Source organism: Carcharodon carcharias, chromosome 13 (genome assembly GCF_017639515.1).
Source record: "Carcharodon carcharias isolate sCarCar2 chromosome 13, sCarCar2.pri, whole genome shotgun sequence".
NCBI classification, from domain to species: Eukaryota; Metazoa; Chordata; class Chondrichthyes; order Lamniformes; family Lamnidae; genus Carcharodon; species Carcharodon carcharias.
In genome coordinates this window covers 72,279,303-72,305,655 of record NC_054479.1, presented here as the reverse complement: position 1 = coordinate 72,305,655, position 26,353 = coordinate 72,279,303, and the positions used below count along the sequence as shown (strand labels likewise).

Below are 26,353 nucleotides of genomic sequence, written 5' to 3'. Positions count from 1 at the left end.
CCTGTCAACCCTGTCCTTGCTGATCCACGTGACTCTGGGGCCCATGATACATCCTATTTTAGATTCCCGCCTGTTTATATCTCTTCATGACCTCCCCCTATCTCTGCAACCTCGCCCAGCCACACAACCTTCTGAGAACTCTGCGTTTCTCCAGCTCTGCTCTCCCTTCTTCAAAGCCATTGGTGAGCCTGTGGAATTTTCCCACTAACCCTTCTGCCTATCCATCTTCTCCTCCTCTTTTTGAAGACCCTCCTAAAATCTGCCCGATTGATTCAGTGTTGTTTATATTTCGGTGTTATAGTTTGTAATGTTTTTCCATAGCAACATAAAATGGTCGATATTGAACCCCCCCACCGGCCCACCCCAGGAAGAAAAGCGGCAGAATGAACCTCTCAGACAGGCACGGATATTGGGGCTAATGTCTTGCAGCTCTTTGCTTTCTCTTAAACTGAGAAAGGCCACATTGAGATTGGTTTTGACACAGTGATGTCAGGATCAATAACGTGATGAGGTGCTTGTGACCTGATTTATGTGAATGGCTCATGTTTGTAAATAAACACAAAGGCGTTGATCACCTTGGATGGATGCGGTGCCTGTTTAAACAAATCTTTTCCCCTCCCAAATGACAGTTGGAAATTTGCAGTTTGTTTGTTGGGAGGTTCTATTTCTGTGCTGAGTTTACCCTCAATGTCAAAGAATTTAAAGTTGGTTCCTTCGGCAGGAGCTATTGAGTGGGGGCTGAACAGTCACAGCCTCTGCTGTATATGAAACTGTTTCCCACTTAAAACAAAACTCAGCTGTCTGAGGTCTAAGATTAGCAAATTCCTCTCTGCCCCAACAATGAGCCTCAGACCCAAACCCATCCAGGGTCGAAGACAATGGAAGTTCATAGGAATCTAGGATTCAGCCCCTTGAGCCTGCTCCACCAGTTAGATCATGCATGATGGGTACCTCAATCAAATCCATTTTACCCACCATTAGCGCAAAAAGATGTAAACAGGTATGATATAGTCGGGATTACGGAGACATGACTGCAGGGTGACCAGGGATGGGAACTGAACATCCAGGGGTATTCAGTATTTAGGAAGGACAGACAAAAAGGAAAAGGCAGTGGAGTTGCATTGCTAGTTAAAGGGGAAATTAACGCAATAGTGAGGAATGATATTAGCTCCGACGATGTGGAATCTGTATGGGTAGAGCTGAGAAACACTAAGGGGTAAAAAACATTGGTGGGAGTTGTATATACACCCCCAAACTGTAGTGGTGATGTTGGGAATGGCATTAAACAGGAAATTAGAGACGCATGTAATAAAGGAACATCTGTAATAATGGGTGACTTTAATCTGCATATAGATTGGGCAAATCAAATTAGTTACAATACCATAGTGGAGGAATTCCTGGAGTGTGTACGGGATATTTTTCTGGACCAATACATTGAGGAACCAATGAGAGAACAGGCCATCTTCGACTGGGTATTGTGTAATGAGAAAGGAATAATTGGCAATCTAGTTGTGCGAGACCCCTTGGGGATGAGCGACCATAATATGATAGAATTCTTCATCAAGATGAAGAGTGATGTAGTTGATTCTGAGACTAGGGTCCTGAATCTTAAAGGAAACTACGATGGTATGAGGCGCAAGTTGGCTACAATGGATTGGGAATGTTACTTAAAGGGATGACAGTGGATAGGCAATGGCAAACATTCAAAGAGTGCATGGGTGAACTGCAACAATTGTTTATTCCTGTCTGGCGCAAAATTAAAACAGGAAAGGTGGCGAAACCATGGCTTACAAGGGAAATTAGAGATAGTATTAGATCCAAGGAAGAGGCATACAAATTGGCCAGAAAAAAACAACAGACCTGAGGATTGGGAGCAGTTTAGAATTCAGCAAAGGAGGACCAAGGGATTGATTAAGAAGGGGAAAATACAGTATGAGAGTAAGCTTGCAGGGAACATAAAAACTGACTGTAAAAGTTTCTATAGGTATGTGAAGAGAAAAAGATTAGTGAAGACAAATGTAGGTCCCTTACCGTCAGAAACAGGGGAATTTATAATGGGGAATAAAGAAATGGCTGACCAACTAAATGCATACTTTGGTTCTGTCTTCACAAAGGAGGACACAAATAACAGACCAGAAATGTTGGGAAACATTATGATCATGGCTGATCATCCAACTCAATAGCCTGCTCCCGCTTTCTCCCCATACCCTTTGATCCCTTTTGCCCTAAGAGCTATATCTAACTCCTTCTTGATTGAGAGGGAGGAACTGAAAGAAATTAGTGCTAATAGGGAACTGGTGCTGGAGGAATTGATGGGATTGAAGGCCGACAAATCCCCAGGGCCTGATAATCTACTTCCCAGAGTACTTAAGGAAGTGGCCCTAGAAATAATGGCTGCATTGGTGGTCATCTTTTGAGATTCTATAGACTCTGGAACTGTTCCTACAGATTGGAGGGTAGCTAATGTAATCCCACCAGTTAAAAAGGGAGGTAGAAAGAAAATGGAATTATAGACCAGTCAGTCTGACGTTGGTAATGGGGGAAACTCTAGGGTCCATTATAAAAGATTTAATAGCTGAGCACGTGGAAAACAGTGACAGAATCAGACAGAGTCAGCATGGATTTATGAAAGGGAAATCATGCTTGACAAATCTACTGGAATTTTTCGAGAATGTAACTAGTAGAGTTGATGAGGGGGAGCCAGTGGATGTGGTTTATTTGGACTTTCAGAAGACTTTCAGAAGTCCCACATAAGAGATTAGCATGTAAAATTAAAGGCATGGGATTGGGGGTAGTATATTGAGATGGATAGAAAACTGGTTGGCAGACAGGAAACAAAGAGTAGGAATAAATGGGTCTTTTTCTGAATGGCAGGCAGTGACTAGTGGGGTACCGCAGGGATCGGTGCTGGGACCCCAGCAATTCACAATATATATTAATGATTTAGATGAGGGAACTAAATGTAATATCTCCAAATTTGCAGATGACACAAAGCTCGGTGGGAGGGTGAGCTGTGAGGAGGATGCAGAGATGCTTCAGGGTGATTTGGACAAGTTGAGTGAGTGGGCAAATGCACGGCAGATGCAGTATAATGTGGATAAATGTGAGGTTATCCACTTTGGTAGCAAAAACAGGAAGATATTATCTGAATGGCTATAAATTGAGAGAGGGGAATGTTCAATGAGACCTGGGTGTCCTCGTACACCAGTCGCTGAAGGTAAGTATGCAGGTCCAGTAGGTGGTAAAGAAGACAAATGGTATGTTGGCCTTCATAGCGAGGGGTTCAAGTGCAGGAGCGAGGATGTCTTGCTGAAATTGTACAGGGCCTTGGTGAGACCACACCTAGAATATTGTGTGCAGTTTTGTTCTCCTTATCTTAGGAAGGATGTTCTTGCTATAGAGGGAGTGCAGTGAAGGTTTACCAGACTGATTCCTGGGATGGCGGGACTGACATTTGAGGAGGGATTGAGTCAGTTAGGATTATATTGCTGGAGTTCGGAAGAATGAGGGTGGATCTCATAGAAACTTATAAAATTCTAACAGGGCTAGACAGGGTAGATGCAGGAAGGATGTTCCCAATGGTCGGGGAGTCCAGAACCAGGGGTCACAGTCTGAGGATATGGGGTAGACCATTTAGGACTGAGATGAGGAGAAATTTCTTCTCCCAGAGAGTGGTGAGCCTGTGGAATTCGTTACCACGGAAAGTAGTTGAGGCCAAAACATTGCACGTTTTCAAGAAGGAGTTAGATATAGCTGTTAGGGCAAAAGGGATCAAAGGGTATGGGGAGAAAGCGGGAGCAGGCTATTAAGTTGGATGATCAGCCATGATCATAATGAATGGAGGAGCAGGCTCGAAGGGCCGAATGGCCTGCTCCTGCTCCTAGTTTCTATGTTTCTATACCGTGACACCAACAAAAACCTGTCCGTCTCAATCCTGAAAATTTCTATTTCCCACCACGTCGACAAGATAACGGGCTGGAGTGTGTTACACATGGGATAACACGGGCTGGTGCATGTTACACACATGATAACACGGGCTGGAGCGTGTTACGCATGGGATAACACGGGCTGGAGCATATTACATGCGGGATAACATGGGCTGGAGCGTGTTACACACGGGATAATACAGGCTGGAGTGTGCTATAGGCAGGTTAACATACAAATATATGAACATACAAAATAGGAACAGGAGTTGGCCAGCTTGCTCCGCCATTCAATAAGATCATGGCTGATCTTCTTGTGTTTCGATTTCCACATTCCCATCTAACCCCAATAACCTTTGATTCCCTTGCCTAACAAGAATCTATCTATCTCTGCCTTAAAAATATTCAATGACCCTGCCTCCACCACCTTCTGAGGCAGAGAATTCCAAAGTCGCACAACCCTCTGAGAGAAAGAATTTCTCCTCATCTCTGTCCTAAATGGGCTTCCCCTAATTTTAAAACAGTTCTCCCTAGTTCTAGACTCACCCAGAAGAGGAAACATCCTTTCCATGTCCACCTTGTCAAGGCCGTTCAGGATCCTGTTTACTTCAATCAAATCACCTCACACTCTTCCAAACTCCAGTGGAAACAAGCCCAGTTCAACCCTTCCTCATAAGACAACTCACTAATTCCAGATATCAACCTAGTGAACCTCCTTGAACCGCCTCCAATGCATTTACATCCTTCCTTAAATAAGGAGACCAAAACCACACACAATATTCGAGATGTGGTCTCACCAATGCCCTGTATAACTGAAGCATAACATCCTTACTTTTATGTTCAATCCTTCTCTTATTAAAGGCTAGCATTCCATTAGCCTTCTTAATTACTGGCTGTACCTGCATAACCTGCATACTAACTTTTTGTGACTCATCCACTGGAACACCTGGGGCAGAATTTTGACCTTGCCGGGCGGGCTCGGCAATGGTTGAAAGCTGACCGCTGCCCGCAATCTGGGTCGGGCTGCGATTTCACACTGGCAGGCCGATAACGGCCCACCCAATGTGAAATGCATGTTGCAGCACTAATTGCTGCCTGTTTGGGGGAAGGGAGGAGGGTGAGTGGGGAACTTTGCGCATCCGCACGCATGCACACTGGAAAAGCTCCCTTATGCACAGAGCTGCCTCAAGGAGATTAAGAGTTCTGAAAAGCAAAAACAAAGAACTTTTAAATGTTAAAAAACATGTCCCTTCATGTGGCTCTGTTACATGAGCAGGGACATGTTATGAATGAGATGTAAAATATTTTATTTTATTTTTATTTGCTTTTAGAAACCTCATCCTGCCCGTGGATGAGGTTTTCTAAAATGTGCAAAGAACACTTGGCCTTTTCGTCTGCCCGACAATCGTAAGGTTGGGCGGGCAGCGAAAACTTGACGTTAATTAATACTTTAATGGCCTTAATAGGCCTTTTAATTGTTGGTTGGTGCGCTGCCGAATCCAGCATGCACCCACCGGCTGAACTATCGTGTGACTGTATGTTGATGTCAGGATGCATGCTCGACATCGTTTATGGGTTGGGCATGTGCCCACCTACCCAGGTGAAAATCTTGCCCCAGACCCCTCTGCAGCCTGGAATTCTGCAGCTGTTCTCAGTTTAAGTAATACTCTGCTTTTTTATTCTTCCTGCCAGGGCGAACAACTTCACATTTTCCCACATTATACTCCATCTGCCAGATTTTTACCCACTTACTCAACCTATCTATATCCATCTGCAACTTCTTCACAACATACTATCCTATCTACCTTTGTGTCATCTGAAAATGTAGCTTCCATGTCTTCGCTCCCCTCATCTAAGTCATTGATATAAATTGTAAAAAGTTGAGGCCCCAGTACAGGCCCCTGTGGGACTCCACTCATCACACCCTGTCAATCAGAAAAAGACCCATTTGTGCATACTGTCTGCTTCCTGCCAGCCAGCCAATCTTCTATCCAGGCTAATATGTTACCCCTTCCACCAAGAGCTTTTATTTTCCACAATAACCTTTGATGTGGCTTCAAATGCCTTCTGGAAATCCAAGTACAGCATGTCCACAGGCTCCCCTTCATCCACTTCAAGAACTCCAACAAATTGATTAAGCAATCAAGATTTCTCTTTCATAAAACCATGCTGACTCTTCCCGAATACTTTGAATTTTTCTAAGTGCCCACCTATAACTCCCTTAATGATCGATTCTAACACCTTCCCCACGACAGACATCAAGCTAACTGCCCTATAGATTCCTGTTTTCTGCCTCCCTCCCTTCTTGAATAGAGGGGTAATATTTGCTACTTTTCAATCTGATGGAACCTTTCCAGTGAATTTTGGAAAATTTACACCAATGCATCTAGAACATAAGAACATAAGAAATAGGAACAGGAGTAGACCATTCGGTCCCTCGAACCTGTTCCGTCATTCACTAAGATCATGGCTCATCTTCTTGTGTTTCGATTTCCACATTCTCATCTAACCCCGATAACCTTTGATTCCCCTGCCTAACAAGAATCTATCTACAACAAAACCAGAATTATCTGGAAAAACTCAGTAGGTCTGGCAGCATCGGCGGAGAAGAAAAGAGTTGATGTTTCGAGTCCTCATGACCCTTTAACAGAACTGGGTGAATCCATGGAGAGGGGTGAGGGGTGAAATATAAGCTGGTTTAAGGGTGGGGGGGATGGGGTTTGGGTGGGGGGAGAGAAGTGGAGGGGATGGTGTGGTTGTAGGGACAAGCAAGCAGTGATAGGAGCAGATAATCAAAAGATATCACAGACAAAAGAACACAGAGGTGTTGGAGTTGGTGATATTATCTAAACGAATGTGCTAATTAATAATGGATGGTAGGGCACTCAAGGTATAGCTCTAGTGGGGGTGGTGGGGGGCATAAAAGATTTAAAAATAATGGAAATAGGTGGGAAAAGAAAAATCTATATAAATTATTGGAAAAAACAAAAGGAAGGGGGAAGAAACAGAAAGGAGATGGGGATGGAGGAGGGAGTTCAAGATCTAAAGTTGTTAAATTCAATATTCAGTCCGGAAGGCTGTAAAGTGCCTAGTTGGAAGATGAGGTGCTGTCCTTCCAGTTTGCGTTGGGCTTCACTGGAACAATGCAGCAAGCCAAGGACAGACATGTGGGCAAGAGAGCAGGGTGGAGTGTTAAAGTGGCAAGCGACAGGGAGGTTTGGGTCATTCTTGCAGACAGACTGCAGGTCTTCTGCAAAGCAGTCGCCTAGTTTACGTTTGGTCTCTCCAATGTAGAGGAGACCGCATTGGAACCAACGAATGCAGTAGACTAAGTTGGGGGAAATGCAAATGAAATGCTGTTTCACTTGAAAGGAGTGTTTGGGCCCTTGGACGGTGAGGAGAGAGGAAGTGAAGGGGCAGGTGTTGCATCTTTTGCGTGGGCATGGGAAGGTGCCATAGGAGGGGGTTGAGGAGTAGGGGGTGATGGAGGAGTGGACCAGGGTGTCCCGGAGGGAACGATCCCTATGGAATGCCGCTGGGGGTTGAAGGGAAGATGTGTTTGGTGGTGGCATCATGCTGGAGTTGGCGGACATGGCGGAGGATGATCCTTTGAATGCAGAGGCTGGTGGGGTGGTAAGTGAGGACAAGGGGGACCCTATCATGTTTCTGGGAGGAAGGAGAAGGCGTGAGGGCGGATGCACGGGAGATGAGCCGGACACGGTTGAGGGCCCTGTCAACGACTGTGGGTGGAAAACCTTGGTTAAGGAAGAAGGAGGACATGTCAGAGGAACTGTTTTTGAAGGTAGCATCATCAGAACAGATGCCACAGAGGCGAAGGAACTGAGAGAATGGGATGGAGCCCTTACAGGAAGCGGGGTGTGAGGAGCTGTAGTCGAGGTAGCTGTGGGAGTCGGTAGGCTTGTAATGGATATTGGTGGACAGTCTATCACCAGAGATTGAGACAGAGAGGTCAAGGAAGGGAAGGGAAGTGTCACAGATGGACCACGTGAAAATGATGGAGGGGTGGAAATTGGAAGCAAATTTAATAAATTTTTCCAAGTCCCGACGAGAGCATGAAGCAGCACCGAGCTAATGATCAATGTACAGGAGAAAGAGTTGTGGAAGGGGGCCGGAGTAGGACTGGAGCAAGGAATGTTCCACATACCCCATAAAGAGACAGGCATAGCTGGGGCCCATGCGGGTACCCATAGCCATACCCGTACCCATACCTGCATGGGCCCCAGCTATGCCCATCTCTTTATCGGGTATGTGGAACATTGTTCCAGTCCTACTCCGGCCCCCTTCCACAACTCTTCCTCCAGTACATCGATCATTAGCTTGGTGCTGCTTCATGCTCTTGTCAGGACTTGGAAAAATTTATTAATTTTGCTTCCAATTTCCACCCCTCCATCATTTTCACGTGGTCCATCTGTGACACTTCCCTTCCCTTCCTTGACCTCTCTGTCTCAATCTCTGGTGATAGACTGTCCACCAATATCCATTACAAGCCTACCGACTCCCACAGCTACCTCGACTACAGCTCCTCATACCACGCTTCCTGTAAGGACTCCATCCCATTCTCTCAGTTCCTTCGCCTCCGTTGCATCTGTTCCGATGATGCTACCTTCAAAAACAGTTCCTCTGACATGTCCTCCTTCCTTAACCGAGGTTTTCCACCCACGGTCGTTGACAGGGCTCTCAACCGTGTCCGGCCCATCTCCCGCGCATCCACCCTCATGCCTTCTCCTCCCTCCCAGAAACATGATAGTGTCCCCCTTGTCCTCACTTATCACCCCACCAGCCTCTGCATTCAAAGGATCATCCTCCGCCATTTCCGCCAACTCCAGCATGATGCCATCACAAACACATCTTCCCTTCACCCCTCCAGCGGCATTCCATAGGGATCGTTCACTCCGGGACACCCTGGTCCACTCCTCCATCACCCCCTACTCCTCAACCCCCACCTATGGCACCTCCCCATGCCCATGCAAAAGATGCAACACCTGCCCCTTCACTTCCTCTCTCCTCACTGTCCAAGGGCCCAAACACTCCTTTCAAGTGAAGCAGCATTTCATTTGCATTTCCCCCAACTTAGTCTACTGCATTTGTTGCTCCCAATGCGGTCTCCTCTACATTGGAGAGACCAAACGTAAACTGGGCGACCGCTTTGCAGAACACCTGCGGTCTGTCTGCAAGAATGACCCAAACCTCCCTGTCACTTGCCATTTTAACACTCCTCCCTGCTCTCTTGCCCACATGTCTGTCCTTGGCTTGCTGCATTGTTCCAGTGAAGCCCAACGCAAACTGGAAGGACAGCACCTCATCTTCCAGCTAGGCACTTTACAGCCTTCCGGACTGAATATTGAATTCAACAACTTTAGATCTTGAACTCCCTCCTCTATCCCCACCCCTTTCTGTTTCTTCCTTTTGTTTTTTCCAATAATTTATATAGATTTTTCTTTTCCCACCTATTTCCATTATTTTTAAATCTTTTATGCCCCCCACCACCCCCACTAGAGCTATACCTTGAGTGCCCTACCATCCATTCTTAATTAGCACATTCGATTAGATAATATCACCAACTTCAACACCTCTGTGTTCTTTTGTCTGTGACATCTTTTGATTATCTGCTCCTATGACTGCTTGCTTGTCCCTACAACCACACCACCCCCTCCACTTCTCTGCTCCCACCCAACCCCCATTCCCCTCCCCCTTAAACCAGCTTATATTTCACCCCTCTCCTTGGATTCACCCAGTTCTGTTGAAGGGTCATGAGGACTCGAAACATCAACTCTTTTCTTCTCCGCTGATGCTGCCAGACCTGCTGAGTTTTTCCAGGTAATTCTGTTTTTGTTTTGGATTTCCAGCATCTGCAGTTTTTTGTTTTTATATATATAAGAATCTATCTACCTCTGCCTTAAAAATATATAATGATCCCCCAGCTCCACCACCTGCTGAGGCAGAGAATTCGAAAATCACACAATCCTCTGAGAGAAAGAATTTCTCCTTATCTCTGTCCTAAAAGGGTGACCCCTAATTTTCAAACAGTGCCTCATTAGCCACCTCTTTTCAGACCCTCCATCAGTTTGCTCAGTGATTGTAATTTCATCAAGTTCCCTCTCCCTTCCACCCCCTGATTTATAGCTATTACTGGAATGGTTTTTGTTGAATACAGAAGCAAAATATTTGTTCATTTCATTATTAACTCCCCATTGTCACTCTCTAGAGGATTAACATTCACTTTACTTTTCCTTTTTAATGCCTGTAGAAACGCTTGCTATCCATTTTTTTATTTGTTCATGGGATCCGCCTCCCCTTATTTCTAGCTAGTTTCTTCTCATGCTCTAATTTCTTTCTCCTGATTAACCTTTTAGTCATCCTCTGCTGTTCTTCATATTCTGACCAATCATCTGACCTGCCACTCATCTTTGCACAGTTATATGCTTTTTCCTTAAGTTTGATGCTTTCCCTACTTCTTTAGTTAACTATGGATGGTGGGTCCTCTCTTTAGTTTTTTTAATACTAGGAATATACTTATTCTCAGTAATCTGAAATATGCCCTTAAATGTCTGCTTCTCTATTGATTTATCCTCTAGCCTAGTATCCCAGTTCACTTCAGCTAGCTCAGCTTTCATGCCCACATAGTTGCCTTTAATTATGTTTAAAACATTAGTCATAGACCCACTCTTCTCTCTTTGAATTTTACATCAAATTTGAATCATATTGTGGTTGCTGCTACCTAGGGGTGCCTTTACTCTGAGGTCATTAATTAATCCTGTCACGTTACATAATACCAAATCTAATATAACCTGCTCTCTGGTTGGTTCCAGAACATGCTGCTGTAAGAAACTATCTCAAATCATTCTATGAGCTCCTCATCCAGGCTGTTACTACCAATTTGATTTTTCCTGTTTATATGTAGATTAAAGTCAGCCATGATTATCGCCGTCCCTTTATCTCAAGCACACAATATTTCTTTCTATGTACTTTGTCTTACATTGTGGCTACTGTTAGGGAGCCTGTAGACCACACACACCAGTGACTTCTTTCCCCTACTATTCCTCATCTTCACCTAAGCCGATTCTACAACCTGATCTCCTGAACCAAGGTCATCTCTAACTATTACACAATGTCCTGATTAACAGTGCTACCCCTCCACCTTTACCTGGCTTCCTATTCGTCTTGAATGTCATGTACCCCTCAATATTCAGGACCCAATCCTTGTCCTCCTGCAACCACATCTCCCCAGAAGGAACAAAAACAGTAAAAACTGGGAAATAAGAATACTGGTCTGAATTGGTCTTGTATACCTTAAAATGGAACACCAGTAAAGCTGGGAAATAAGAGTACTGGTCTGAACTGCTTTTCCCTTTTGGGTCCATAATGGCTATCAGTTTATATTTATTTACTTCAATGTGTACTATCAATACATTTACTTTGTTATGAATGCCTTTAGCTTTGTCTTTTTGTTATCTTTGTAATATCTAGTCCTGACTGTTGGTGTATTCTTAGGTTTTATCTCCCTGCCTCTTCCTGTTATTCTATGACCCTCATTTCTCATATTACTATTTTGCTCTCCTGTCTTGAATTGCCACATCTACCCAAGCTTGATCCCTCAACTCCCTTGTTTAGTTTAGAGCCCCCTCTACTTCACTTGGTATGTGGCTTGCTAGAACACTGGTCACAGCATGGTTCAGGTGTAGACAATCCCAATGGTACAGCCCCCACTTTCCCCACCACTGATGCCAGTGCCCCACAAACCGGAACCCACTTCTCCCACACCAGTCTCTGAGCCATGCATTAATTTCTCTAATCTTATCTGTCCTATGCCAATTTGCACGTGGCTCAGGTAATAATCCAGAAGTTACTACCTTTGAGATTCTGCTTCTTAATTTGGTGCCTAGCTCCTCATACTGACTATGTAGAACCTCCTTCTTCATCCTGCCTCTGTCTTTGGTATCTACATGGACCATGACCACTGGATCCTCTTACTCCCACTGCAAGTTCCTCTCCAGCCCTGAGCAGTGTCCTGAACCCTGGCATCAGACAGGCAACATAGCCGCCTGGACTCTTGCTCTCTGTTATAGAGAACAGTGTCAATCCTCATTGCTATACTGTTCCGTACCACCACCACATTCCTTTTTGCTCCCCCTACTTGAATGGCTTCCTGTACACGGTGCCATGGTCAGTCAGCTCATCCTTTCTGCAGCCCCCACTCTTATCCAAACAAGCTGAAGGACCTTCAGACCTGTGGACAGTTGCATAGGCTGACACTCCTGCACTCCTGCCTCTGGGTCCCCTTACCCACCTCAGCTGTAGTCACATCCTCCTGTCCCTGACCACTTTCCAAATCAGAAGACCCTGTCCTAATGGTGTCACCGCCTCCTGGTACAAAGCATCCAAGTAATTTTCCCCCTTCCTGATGTGTCTCAGTGTCTGCAGCTCAGCCTCCAGCTCAATGACTCTGAGCCGAAATTCCTTGAGCCACAAACACTTACTGCAGACTTGTTTTCCCTGGATCACAATGTTATCCTGGAGCTCCTGTCACATCACCTATCTTGCTGTCATTAATGTGTTTTAAGTAATTACTTAATTATTTTATTCAATTATTTATTTTATTTTATGTATTCTATTAATCTTACCACAAATTCCTTGGTATTTTAAAACTTAGGAATAGAATAGACCTTAACCACTCACCAGATCCTTAACAGATACTCCCCAAACAGCTAGCTTCTTCTCCTGTAGTAGAGCAGGAACTAGTTCCTACAGGGCAAAGAAGTTAGAAAAAGCAAAGGAGTATCTAACTCCCCTCCTCACCAAACTCCCTCAACTCACCAAACTCCCAGCACTCTATTGAGGTCACACTGAAATGTCTGAATTCATATCTCCTGAAACAAAGGGACTAGCTGAGCTCAGGTACAGAAAAGCTGCTGGCTAGAGAATGTTACACACAGGGTAATATGGGCTGGAGCATGTTATACACAGGATAATGTGGGCTTGAACATGTTACACACAGGATAACATGGGCTGGAGCATGTTACACACAGGATGACATGGGCTGGAGCATGTTATACACAGGATAACATGGGCTGGAGCATGTTACATGCAGGTTAACATGGGCTGGAGCATGTTACACATAGGATTACATGTACTGGAGCATGTCACACAACATGGGTTGGAGCGCATTATGCACAGGAAAACAGGCTGGAATCTGTAACACACAGGATAGCACGGACTGGAAAATGTTACAGACAGGATAATACGGATTGAAGCGCATTACACACAGGATAACGCGGGCTGGTGTGTGTCACACACATGATTACAGGTTGGAGTATGTTACACACATGATAACATGAACTGGAGCACATTACAAACAGGATAACACAGGCTGGAGCATGTTACACAGAGGATAACATGGGCTGGAGTGTGTTACAGAGGAAAACATTGGGTAAAGCATGTTGGACAAAAGTTTACATGGGCTGAGCATGTCATGCACAGGATTACACAATGGCTCATTTCTTTGTTTTTTAAATCATTTTGTGGACTTTTTAGCAGCTGCACAACCCAGTCCAAACAACAGTCTGAGGAAATAGCAACAGGGGAAACATTTCAAGCAGAGTATAGGAAGGAAATGGATTTGTAATGGTAACATTGTGATCACTAAGCTCCTGGGCAAGGGACTGCGTTTGCGGAGCTCCTGGGTATGGGACCGTGCTCACGGAGCTCCTGGCAACGGGACGGCATTCGCAGAGCTCCTGGGTACAGGACCGCGTTCGGGGATGTTCCAGGGTACGGGACCGCATTTGCGGAGCTCCTGGTACGGGACCGCATTCGCGGAGCTCCTGGTATGGGACCGCGTTCGCGGAGCTCCTGGGTATGGGACTGCGTTCGCAGAGCTCCTAGGCACGGGACCGTGTTCGCAGAACTTCTGGGTACAGAACCGTGCTCATGGAGCTCCTGGCAACGGGACGTCGTTCGCAGAGCTCCTGGGTACAGGACCGCATTCGGGGATGTCCCTGGGTACGGGACTGCACTCACGGAGCTCCTGGGCATGGGACCACGTTTGCGGAGCTCCTGGGTACAGGATGGCGTTCGCAGAGCTTCTGGGTACGGGACCGTGTTCGGGGATGTACCTGGGTACGGGACTGTGTTTGCAGAGCTCCTGGGTACAGGACCGCGCTCACGTTAGCTCCTGGGTATGGGACTGCGTTCGCGGAGATCCTGGGCACGAGAACGCACTCGCGGAGATCCTGGGTACGGGAAAGGGTTCGCGGAGCTCCTGGGTACGGGACCGTGTTCGTGGAGCTCCTGGTTACGAGACTGCGCTTGTGGAGCTCCTGGGTACGGGACTGCGCTCATGGAGCTCCTGGGTACGGGAAAGTGTTCGCGGAGCTCCTGGGTATGGGACTGTGCTCGTGGAGCTCCTGGGTACGGGAAAGTGTTCGCGGAGCTCCTGGTTACGGGAAAGTGTTCGCGGAGCTCCTGGGTACAGGACCGCGTTCGGGGATGTTCCTGGGTACGGGACTGCATTCACAGAACTCCTGGTTATGAGACTGCTTTTGTGGAGCTCCTGGGCATGAGAATGAGCTCGCGGAGATCCTGGGTACAGGAAAGGGTTCGCGGAGCTCCTGGTTACGAGACTGCTTTTGCGGAGCTCCTGGGCACAAGAATGTGCTCGTGGAGATCTTGGGTACGGGAAAGGGTTCACGGAGCTCCTGGGTACGGGACCGCGTTCACGGAGCTCTTGGGCACGGGACCGTGTTCGCGGAACCCCTGGGCACGGGACCACGTTCGGGGATGTTCCTGGATACGGGACCGCATTCGGGGATGTTCCTGGGTACGGGACCGTGTTCATGGATCTCGTGGGCATGGGACTGCGATCACGGAGTTCCTGGGTAGGGGATCGTGCTCGCGGAGCTCCTGGGTATGGGACCTCGTTTGGGGATGTTCCTGGGTACGGGACCGCGTTCACGGAGCTCGTGGGTACGGGACCGTGCTCGGGGAGCTCCTGGGTATGGATGGCGATCGCAGAGTTCCTGGGTACGGGACCGCATTCGCGGAGCTCCTGGGTACGGGACCTCGTTTGGGGATGTTCCTGGGTACGGGACCGCGTTCACGGAGCTCGTGGGCATGGGACTGCGCTCGCGGAGTTCCTGGGTACGGGACCGCATTCGCGGAGCTCGTGGGTACGGGACCGTGCTCGGGGAGCTCCTGGGTACGGATGGCGATCGCAGAGTTCCTGGGTACGGGACCGCATTCGCGGAGCTCGTGGGTACGGGACCGTGCTCGGGGAGCTCCTGGGTACGGATGGCGATCGCAGAGTTCCTGGGTACGGGACCGCATTCGCGGAGCTCATGGGTATGGGACCGTGCTCGGGGAGCTCCTGGGTACGGGATTGAGCTCGCGGAGCTCCTGGGCACGGGATGGCGTTCGCGGAACTCCTGGGCACTGGGCCGGGTTCGCAGAGCTCCTGGGTACAGGACTGCATTCGCAAAGCTCCTGGGCATGGGATCATGTTCGCAAAGCTCCTGGGCACGGGACCGTGTTCGCAGAGCTCCTGAGTATGGGACGGCCAGATAGAAGTTGTTAAAAATTAAAAAACAATAAGCTAATATACAAGATAGGGATTCATGAAATTGGGGGTGATATATTAGCATGGACAGAGGATTGGTGAACAGACAGGAAGCAGAGAGTAGCGATAAATGGGGCATTTACATGTTAACAGGCTGTTACCGGTGGAGTGTCACAAGGATCAGCGGTGGTTCCTCAGTTATTCACAATTTATATTAACGACTTGGATGAAGAGACTGTGAATAATGTATCTAGGTTTGCTGATGACACAAACTTATGGGAATGTAAGCTATGAGGAGGACACAGAGGCTGCAAAGGGATATAGGCAGGTTGAGAGGACAACAGGGTGGCAGATGCAGTATAATGTGGAGAAATGTGAGGTTATTCACTTAGGTCATAGACTTGGGTGTGCTCGTGCAAGGAACACAAAGTTAGCATGCAGGTGCAGTAAGTATTACAGAATTTTAGAAAGGTAAATGGCATGTTGGCCTTTATTGCAACGGGATTGGAGTACAAAATAAAGAAGTCTTGCTACAATTGTACAGGGCTTTGATGAGACCACACCTGGAATACTGTGTGCAGCTTTGGGCTCCATATTTAAAGAAGGATATACTTGCATTGGAGGCAGTACAGCAGAGGTTCACTAGATTAGTCCCTGGGATAAGAGGGCTGTCCTGTGATGAGAGGTTGAGTAAATTGAGCTTATATTCTTTGGAGTTTAGGAGAGTGAGAGGTGATTTCACTGACATATACAAGATTATGAAGGGGCTTGACAGGTGGACACTGTGACGTGGTTTCCCTGGGTCAGGGAATCGAGAACATAGGGGCACAGTCTCAGGATAAGGGGTGATCATTTAGGTCTGAGATGAGGAGAAATTTCTTCACTTGGTGGGTTGTGAATCTTTGGAATTCCCTATCTCAGAGGGTTGTGGATGCTCCATCATTGAATATATTTAAGACTGGGATATATTTTTGTTGTCTCAGGGAATCAAGAAATATAAAGTGTGGGCAAGGAAAGTGGATTCGAAATCCAAGATCAGCCAGAATCATATTGAATGGTGGTGCAGGCTTGGGGCAGGCCCTATGGTCCACTCTTATTTCTTATGCCCTCATGTTCTTGTGATGTGAAAGATTCCATAGCACTATTCAAAGAAGAGCAGGAGAGTTATCCAGGTATTCTGGCCAGTATTTATCCCTCCACTAACACACCAGCAGCAGATTATCTGTTCTTAAACTCACTGCCTTTTGTGAGATCTTGCTATGTAGAAATTGACTACTGCATTTCCTACATCATAACAGTGACTACAAAAGTACCTAATTGGTTGTAAGGTACTTTGGGATATCACCAGAATAGAAAAAGCACTGTAGGAATATCTGCTCCCTGTCTTCGTGACTGTATTACTATTTAAAAAGGCTTGTGATCCTATTATGGATTTTAAAACAGTTCCATAGATCCTACAGCACAAAAACAGGCCATTCAGCCATTATAACAACAACTTGCATTTATACAGCACCTTTAATGTCGTAAACATCACAGGAACACTATGAAACAAACTTTGACTATGACTCACATATGGAGATATTATAGCAGGCTTGGTCAAAGAGGTAGGTTTTATGGAGTCTCTTAAAGGAGGAGATTGAGATGTAGATAGATGAGAGGTTTAGGGAAGGAATTCCAGAGCTTGAGGCCTAGTGGTGGAGCGATTAAAATTGGGGATGTTGAAGAGGCCAGAATTAGACAAATGCAGAATCTCTGAGGGTTGTGGGGCTGGAGGAGATTATAGAGATAGGGAGGGATGAGGCCATGGAGGGATTTGAAAACAAGGGTGAGAATTTTCAAATCAGGATGTAGCTTGAATGAGAGCCGGTGTAGGTCACTGAACAGAGGGGTGATAGGGGAAAGGGACTAGGTGCGAGTTAGGACATGGGCTGCAGAGTTTTGGATCGTCTCAGGTTTACAGAGGGTAGAATGTGGGAGAGCAGCCAGGAGTGTAATAGAATACAAAAACAAAAACAGAATTACCTGGAAAAACTCAGCAGGTCTGGCAGCATCGGCGGAGAAGAAAAGAGTTGACGTTTCGAGTCCTCATGACCCTTCGACAGAACTTGAGTTCGAGTCCAAGAAAGAGTTGAAATATAAGCTGGTTTAAGGTGTGTGTGTGGGGGGGGCGGAGAGAGAGAGAGAGAGAAAGAGAAGTGGAGGGGGGGTGTGGTCGTAGGGACAAACAAGCAGTGATAGAAGCAGATCATCAAAAGATGTCAACAACAATAGAATAGTTGGGTCTAGGGGTAGCAAAGGCCTGGGTGGGGGTTTCAAAAGCAGATGAGCTGAGAAGGGGTCGAAGTCGGGGCTATTGTTATGACCGATGCAGTTGGTAACGCATAGTTATTTAAAGATTCCTGACGTAAACTTTAAACAGCTGTCATAATCTATTATTTTAATTTTTATGTTTGAGATGCGACTGTTAGTTCAGGAATCAGACCACTTGTTCTCGAGGTTTTACATTAAACTAAATGAAATTTTATAAATTTGCACACGTGGCTTCAAATTACTACTTTCATAACTTTTAACAAATTCCCAAACTAATCTCCATTAAGGCAACAGCAAACCATAAGCCTCTGAATCTTTTGTTCGGCGTGTGGGGTGGGCCCTGCTCACCGATGCATAAAGTGACACGCGGTGACATCAGGCGTTTGTCCCGACATCACTGCATGTCATTCCAATCTTGAGTTCAGCGGGTGTGTACTGGAGTTGGCTGCGCACCCGCCAAACTGTTAAAGGCCTGTTAAGGCCATTAAAGAAGTAATTAAAACAATTAACGGAGCTGCCCGTCCAACCTTAAGATTGGTGGGCAGGTGAAGCACCCTAGAGGCCTTCGCATTTATCATGAAACCTCATCCCGCCCGTGGATGAGGTTTCATGAAGGATTTATAAATCAAATAAATTTTTTTCTTAAAAGTCACTGACATGTCCTAACTCATGTGACACTGTCATATGAGAGGATGTCTGAAACTTTTTTCCCCCTTCATTTAAATTTTTCATTATCAAAGTAATCTCCCTGAAGCAGCTCTGTGCCTCCCTCCACCTGCACAAGGAGCGCTCAGTGCTTCCGGGCGCGCATCATGCTAGGCGGACCTTAATTAGCCTGCCCATGTAAAATGGTGGCGCGCAGCTGGTCGCGGGTGGTAATCAGCTCCGCTCCCGCTCCCACTCCCACTCCTGCTCAGCCCCACCTGATGGGGAGAAAATTCTTCCCATAGACTTAACCAGACACCAGGCATTTTCACCATACAAATTCAAAATGAAGTTCTTTTCACTTTGGTTCCTGTGGAGACAGAGGCTTACAGCTGCCTTTTGATCTCACATTGCCTCTGCTCTGCACACCGAAAAACTGCTAGAGTTATCCCTAGCACCGATCATTGAATGTAAATTCTCATTGTCTCACCAACTTCTTCTAACAATAAAACCCCTTTCATAGTACCAATTTTATTAGTAATATAAACATATAGCTTGGTAGCTGCTAGATAGGTGTCCATTTCACCCTACTTCTTGAATGCTCTATTCAAAAAATGCAAATACACTCTATCTTCCATATCAAAACTAGTGCACATCAGCATCCAGACTAGCTGGCTCTAATCCAATTAAGACACACCCACAGACTAAACCTCTATTTTAAAAGAAAAATATTTTCCAGTAATATTATATACATTAATAGCTTCATGACAGCAACATTACAGAGGTTGAAATAGGCAGTCTTAGTGATGGTGTGATTATGAGATTGGAATTTTGAGTTTAATGTCACAGCAAGATTGCAAACAGTCTGCTTTAATCCCAGGCTGTTGCCAGGGGGAGAGATGGAGTTGGTTAGGGACCCCAGTTTGTCACGGGGGCTGAAAACCATGGCCTCAGTCTTCCCAATATTTAATTGGAGAAAATTTCTGATCACCCTGTACAGAATGTTGTATAAGCAGCCTGATAATTCAACAACAACGGAGGATTTGCAAGAGGTGGTGGTGAGGTAGAGCTGGGTGTTGTCAGCGTACATGGAAAACAAACTGCTTTTGGATGATGTCACTGAGGAGTAGCATGTAGATGTAGGGTCCAAGGATAGGTGGGAGGTTGTGAAGACTGAAGGGTGGTGATCCAAGGTATCCCGTGTTCGATACAAGCACCACACTTGCTTAAGCATAAAAAAAGTGCATCTTTTACCACAGTCTGTCTTAGAATTATACGTACAGTAGGAGGCCATTCGATCCATTGGGTCTGCATCATTTCTTTGATGAGGGCTCTGGTTACTCCCACATCTCGGCTCTTCCCCTACACCCAGCAACTTTTTCTCCTTCAAGTAATTTTCCAGTTCCCTTTTGAAAGCTGCTATTGAATTTCCATCCACATCCTGTCAAACTCAATGTACAAAAACAAGTTATTCCTCATGTCGCCTCTGATTTTGGACACCTCTATCAAAAATCCTCTTAACCCTCTGCTCTGAGGAGAACACTCCCAATTTCTCCAGTCTCCCCACATCATTGAAATCCTTCATTGCAGAACCATTTTAATCGCCCTCTCAAGTCTTTCCCAAAGCGTGGTGCCCAGAATTGAACCTAATAACCTATCTGAGGTTGAACTAACGTTTTATATTCATTAAGCATAACTTTGATTTGTACTCAGTGCCTCTATTTATAAAGCCCAGGATCCTTTATGTTTTATTAATTCTTTTGTTACGTTTTATTATTTGTTAACCTATCCTACAACATGTGAGATTTATTAAGGGCAAACTTTCTTTGATTTTGCCCAAAGGAGAATGTAGATTGTCTAGTTTCTTTACAAAACCACAAACAAAGATATTCATTTCTGAGTGAATGTTGAGCAGGTTGCAGCAGGTGGATTATGCTCCGACTGAACCCCATTGGAGAGCATGCGAAGTGCTTGATAAGAGCATCCTGCATTGAGGTATTGGGGTTCGTGCTTATAGCTGCTGCTCCTCATTCAAATCCAGGCCAGAGTTGTACAGAGGGTTGTTTTAAGTTTTCCCACCTTCTCAGGGACAGGATCTAAACACTACCCCCCCGTCCCCCCAACCCCTCCCAGCCCAACTAAAGTGAGACTTTAACCCCACAAGTGTTTGCTGAGCCAGGGCTTGCCCATGTTCACTCATTGTGTACCCTCTGCTGGGTTACTGGTATTGCCCAGAGCTGTCTTAGTTGGGCACTGTGTGACACCTGGGTACCAAGCAGTTTCTCCATCATTTTCTTCTCAGAGATCATTCCGAGGTTTGACTGTGTGGGAATTGGAATCCTGTCATGGGATCAGTGTATGTTGACTTGTGATAGTGCAGTCACCACTAGGATGATGGTGTGTGCGGTTAATGGTGCTCTGTCACTTGGAGAACATTCAACCATCCAACTGTCCACTTAACAATCCCGTGGCATTCTTTGACAAAGAGCTGGAAATTCTCAGTGTCACCCCTCAACTAACATCACTAAAATCTGCAATAATCGCTTCTTCTGACAGGACAACATGGTTGCCAATATTGTCGGCATAATCGTCACTGAGTTTTGGAAATACCTCATTCTTATTGTGAAGCATTTGAAGATGTCGCTTTTGTGGGCGGATTGATGCCAACATGATTCGCCCAGTATACATGTTGGACTGTTTTATATGAATGAATTTTATTTGTGAGGGGAATTACTGAAGATTTCATCTCAGATTTCCACCAAGAAATAAATTCTCGATATAGAGTTGTACCAAAAGTGAAAATGTCTTTCAGCTCTATTGTGAACTCCTTTATTATCACTTGTTGTTCACTCTGTTCACCACTTCTTGAGTATTAGCTGACTGATCTTTGGGCTGATTTAAGATTAATCCGACCTTAACAAGCTTCAGTTTCTGCTGGGAACAGCCACTGAACTTCACAGTTTGTGAACAGTGGCATTAACTGTGTAGTAATGGATAGTTAAAAGTTACAGGAATTAGCTTGCTCTGTTTGCCTGATGAAAATGTGGGTTGTTTTAAACAATGATGACTGTTTGGTGTTGTGAGGAGGGGATATGTAGAAGCCTGTAGGCCTTATAGGAAGGATTATCCTCAGCATTCTCTAGACTGCTTCAGATAACTCCAGACATTTCTGATATGACTGAATTAGCAATCGGTGCGTGTGTGCTGGACAACTGAAGGCTAGGGGTCAAACCCATCAATCTAACAATTGTTAGGACAAGATAATATCGACTGCGAACAACAGCCTGTCACTGCTGATTAGACACAACCTCTGAACAATCTCTTGTAGGCAGCACATGAGGATCTAACACTGATTACTGTATTCTTCCCTTACCCCAACCCCCCACCCTGTCCCAGAGATGGAAGAAGAAATCAGCCGCTGAGCTCCCACACCCATGGGACAGTGTGTGCCTATAAATATACTGTGTGTGTGTGTGTGTGTGTGAGAGACCCTGCTGGATCCACAGGGGTGGGGTTGGGGGGGGGGGGGGGGGGGGGGGGGGGGGGAGGGGGTGGCGGAATCCTGGTAGATCCAGGACAGAAGAGGGTTGGGGGACCCTGGTGGATCTAGGAATGGTGGATCTGGGGGGATGGGGGATCCTGCTGGATCCAGTGGGGAGACACTTCCAGAGTCCCTTTCAGAGTTTCCTTATATCCCAAACTCTCATCTCTGACTGACTGGTTTGCAGCTTCAGGCCTCAATCGAGGAGATGGACATGTCATGATTTACTGATTTTCCTAGACCTTTCTCAGCAAATCCCACTAAAACAATTAAATATATGGTCTCAATGTTGTTCATGTCTTCTCGCTGTACAGAAAATGGCTCCTGTAATTTCAGTGACTTTAAATTCGTGCACTATCTGAATACTGGTGTCATTATATATCAGTATGGCTTAGTCAGAGAGTCATTTACAACACAGAAGGAGACCATTCAGCCCATCAAGTTTATGCTGGCTCACTGCAGAGCAATCCAGTCAATGCCACTCCCTCGCTTGATTCCCGTCATCCTGAAATTTTATTTCCCTCAAGTGCCCATCCAATTTCCTTTGGAGATTATTGATTGTTTCTGCTTCCACCCCCCTTGTGGGCAATGAGTTCCAGGTCATTACCACTCACTCATATTCCACCTGCATCTCTTGCTCAAAGCCTTAAATCTGTGTCCCCCAGTCCTTGTACCATCAGCTACTGGGAACAGCTTTTCTCTGTCTACCTTATCTAACCCTGTCATAATCCTGTACACCGCAATCAAATCTCTCCTCAGTCTCCTTCACTCCAAGGAGAACAATCCCAGCTTCTCCAATCTAACCTTGTAACTAAAATCCCTCATCCCTGGATCCATTTTGGTAATTTATAAAGTTTTAGCATAACCTCCCTGCTTTTGCACTCAGGCACCCTATTTATGAAGCCCAAGATGCTTTGCTAACCATTCTCTCAGTGTGTCCTGAGAGAAAAGCAAAATACTGTGGATGCTGGAAATCTAAAATAAAAAAACAGAAAATGCTGGAAAACTCAGCAGGTCTGACAGAATCTGTGGAGAGAGGAACAGAGCTAATGTTTCGAGCCTGTATGACTCTTCAGGACTGAAGAGAAGTAGAAATTGATGTATTTTGTACTGTTTAAGGCAGTGGAGCAGGTGGAGCTGGATAGAAGACCAGTGATAGGTGGGGGAAAGGGAAAATTGACAAAGATGTCACGCACACAAGGACAAAGGGGTGTTAATGGTAGTGGTAAGAGCTAAAGGAGGTGCTGATAGTGGCATAAAGGTAAGAAAGCAGAATGTATTGACAGCAGAACAAGGGGCAGCACTCTGTGAAAGAACAACATGGAACACATAACAAATGGTCCTTTTGGAGGATCCCTTTTGGGCCATCCTCCCTGGTCCACTCCTCCATCACTTCACCTCACTTACAAGCACACCTGTAGCCATTAAATTCCGTCTGCCCATCCCATCTGCCCATCCTGTCTGCCACTCCTCCAAGTTTGGTATCATCAGCAAATTTTGAAATGTTGCTCTGTATTCCAATATCCAAGTTCCAGAAGTTTCCAGAAGGATCTTTTCATGGTTCTGTCACCAAGGTTAACTGCATCATGTGTTACCATGGAAAGGTGACTAATTAGTTGCTATCAGGGCTCCCATCACATTTTTGTACTCAGGATGGGGATGGTGGAGGAGATGGAGGGTTGTGTTGAGTGATGTTGGCATTGCTGGCAAAGCCCACCTGTAATTGCCCTTGAAATGAATGGCTGGCTGGACAATTTCAGAGGGCAGTTGAGTTAACCATGTTGCTGTGAACCTGGAGTCATGTAGGCCAGACTGGGCAGAGTCAGTCCTACGTAATGGATTGCCCTCCAGAAGTTTGAACATTGTTTAGCAATGGGTGCAGTGCAGTGGTAACAGATGGAAGTATGTTCTACCATGGATTGAGGTGCAGTGGTAACAGATGGAAGTATGTTCTACCATGGATTGAGGGTGTCAATGTTCTGAAGACATAACAAAAGAAGATATGCAGTTAAAGGATGAGAGCCTGCCTCCAGGTGCTGCCAACCAATCAGAGGGCAGGCAGCTCAGCAGCACCATAGATTGCAGTGGCCACTGCCATGACTGCGTCTAGCAGAGAGGATGCCTGCTTTCTCTCTCAGCCAGGTTAGTGAAGTCTGGGGCCGCTGAGGTCAGTCAGGCAGGTCCGGGTAAGGGTGGGTGTTGGTGAAGTTTGTAGGGGATTGCCACAAGGGCAGCTACTGCCACTGTGGAGATTGTAGGGAGTGGGGGCTGGAGTGGAGTGGTCATAGAGTGCCTGATTAGGATGTTCACTCCTCTCCAGCCAAAACCTCAGGGAGGTCACCAGGATTCACCTGGTGATCTCCTCACATGGTGGAGGGCACCCACCGCTGGTAGAATACCACACCGGCAGGAAGAGGCCATGAATCAATCACTTAAGTGGCATAATTGGCCTCTGGGTAGGTGGGATACCCTCTAGGCAGTGTGTCAGCAGCAAGACGACAGGCAAGTCCCACCCCCCGCCCCACCACCCTGCCTCACCATTCCCTGGACCCCTGCCTCCCAGGCTGTACTGAGAGGGTAGGAAAAATCCAGCCCAAGGAATGGCGAGTTAGGTAGGTCTTGCTGGGTGTTAGCTCCTGTGAAACTCCACCCAACAGGGGGCAGCACCTTTCTGAGAGATTGTAATCTATTGTGAAAGGGAGCTTTTGACTAACAGTAAATAAAAAATGTCAGAATTTTTGAAACTTTGGTTGATTTTATTGTTAAGATGTACAGTTTCAATGTTCACTATGCCAAGAATTGACATAAAGCCCTCCTGTTGTTGCAGATACAACAGCCTGGTGACTGGTCAACGTGCAAGAGGAATTATCTGCATCTGCTGGATTCTGTCCTTTATGATTGGCTTGACCCCAATGCTCGGCTGGAATAAATCCAACTGTGACCTCAAGATGAAACTGAACAAGTCTGATCCATGCAGAGACGGTATGGTCTCCTGTCTGTTTGAAGAGGTGGTTACCATGGACTATATGGTCTATTATAATTTCTTTGCTTGTGTCTTGATGCCCTTGCTTATAATGTTTGGGATTTACTTGAGGATTTTCATGGCCGCCCGCCATCAGCTCAAGCAAATGGAGTTTAAAGTCACCCACACAGAGAAGAGCAGGTCCACCCTGCAGAAGGAAGTCCAAGCAGCCAAGTCGCTGGCCATCATTGTTGGTCTCTTTGCAGTTTGCTGGCTGCCATTGCATATTATAAACTGTGTCAATCTTTTCTGCGACAACTGTCGACCACCAGCCTGGATTATGTACTTTGCAATCATTCTGTCACATGCCAACTCTGTTGTTAACCCTTTAATTTATGCGTACAGGATTCGAGAGTTCCGCCAAACATTCCGTAAGATTCTTAGAAGGCACATCCTGAGGAAAACAGACCAGGCATTCAGAAACCAGAATACAAGGAACTCCGTTCATGGAGGGAGTATTAATGTACATATGAATGGGTATGTTGTAGATCTTGCAAACACTTGTCCTAATATGACAGTTGACATGGCAGATAAAGATTTTCACCAGAATGGACACATTCTGGATCTCCAGTCGAATGGCAGCATCCCAGGAGGCCATTCAAGTGAAAGGCTCCTTGATGGAAGCAGAGAGCTCAGCAGCTGCTGTGACGCGCACCTCAATACTACCTTTACACAACAGACTCCCTGCCTGACTGGCGCCAAAGTCTCCTGATCTGCAACCCAGTGAGGCTGTAACTTGTTGGCATAACGACAAGGTGAAGGGTTGCATGATACAACTTCAGCAAGAGAAAGACAGAGAGGAGAGAGACAAGGGCATGGCACGCCCATGGAATGAAAGGAACAACAGTGGAGGTCAGATTGACTCCAAGTGGCTGAAAGGTTTGCCAGCAGCTCAGTGTAAAGCTTACATTGCCTGAATTACTATGTCCAGTGTTTGCCTTCCTGTGCAATGCTACCTCTCATCTGCCCATGTTGGTTGGAGAACCGGAGTTAGACTACCCTAATCCTGGTGGAAGTCCCGCTGTGTATTCTTGTTGTGCTGTATATTCCTGTCTGTGAGCTGTTATGTGTAGAGTTGTGTGTGGTGTTTACACAGGCCCAGTGTATGTGGATAGTCCATGGTCTAGGTTGAAACACAGACTGTACACAGGGATGTACCTGCTCCCTCGGTTCATGTCAGCTTCTTTCAGGCCCATCTGTGAGGGATGGTCACCTCCCTACGTGGCCAATAATACTCTCATTGGGAAAAAGTCAACCATTCTGGACGGAAATTGTATGTCAGCCATGAGCTTTGAGGCTCAGCATCAACTTCATGTGCACAGTTCTCAGTAACAAAGGCA

The 26,353-nt window shown here is 46.1% G+C and overlaps 1 protein-coding gene across 1 annotated transcript in view; it reads left to right on the top strand.

Annotated features, from left to right (window-relative positions):
* LOC121286080 (adenosine receptor A2a-like) overlaps positions 1 to 25,725 on the top strand; it is a 66,465-nt gene extending 40,740 nt beyond the window's left edge. Inside the window, exon 3 of the mRNA XM_041203078.1 lies at positions 24,819 to 25,725. Within this exon, the coding sequence (XP_041059012.1) occupies positions 24,819 to 25,725 (907 nt within the window). The remainder of the gene's footprint in view (positions 1 to 24,818) is intronic.
* Positions 25,726 to 26,353: the final 628 nt, after the last annotated feature.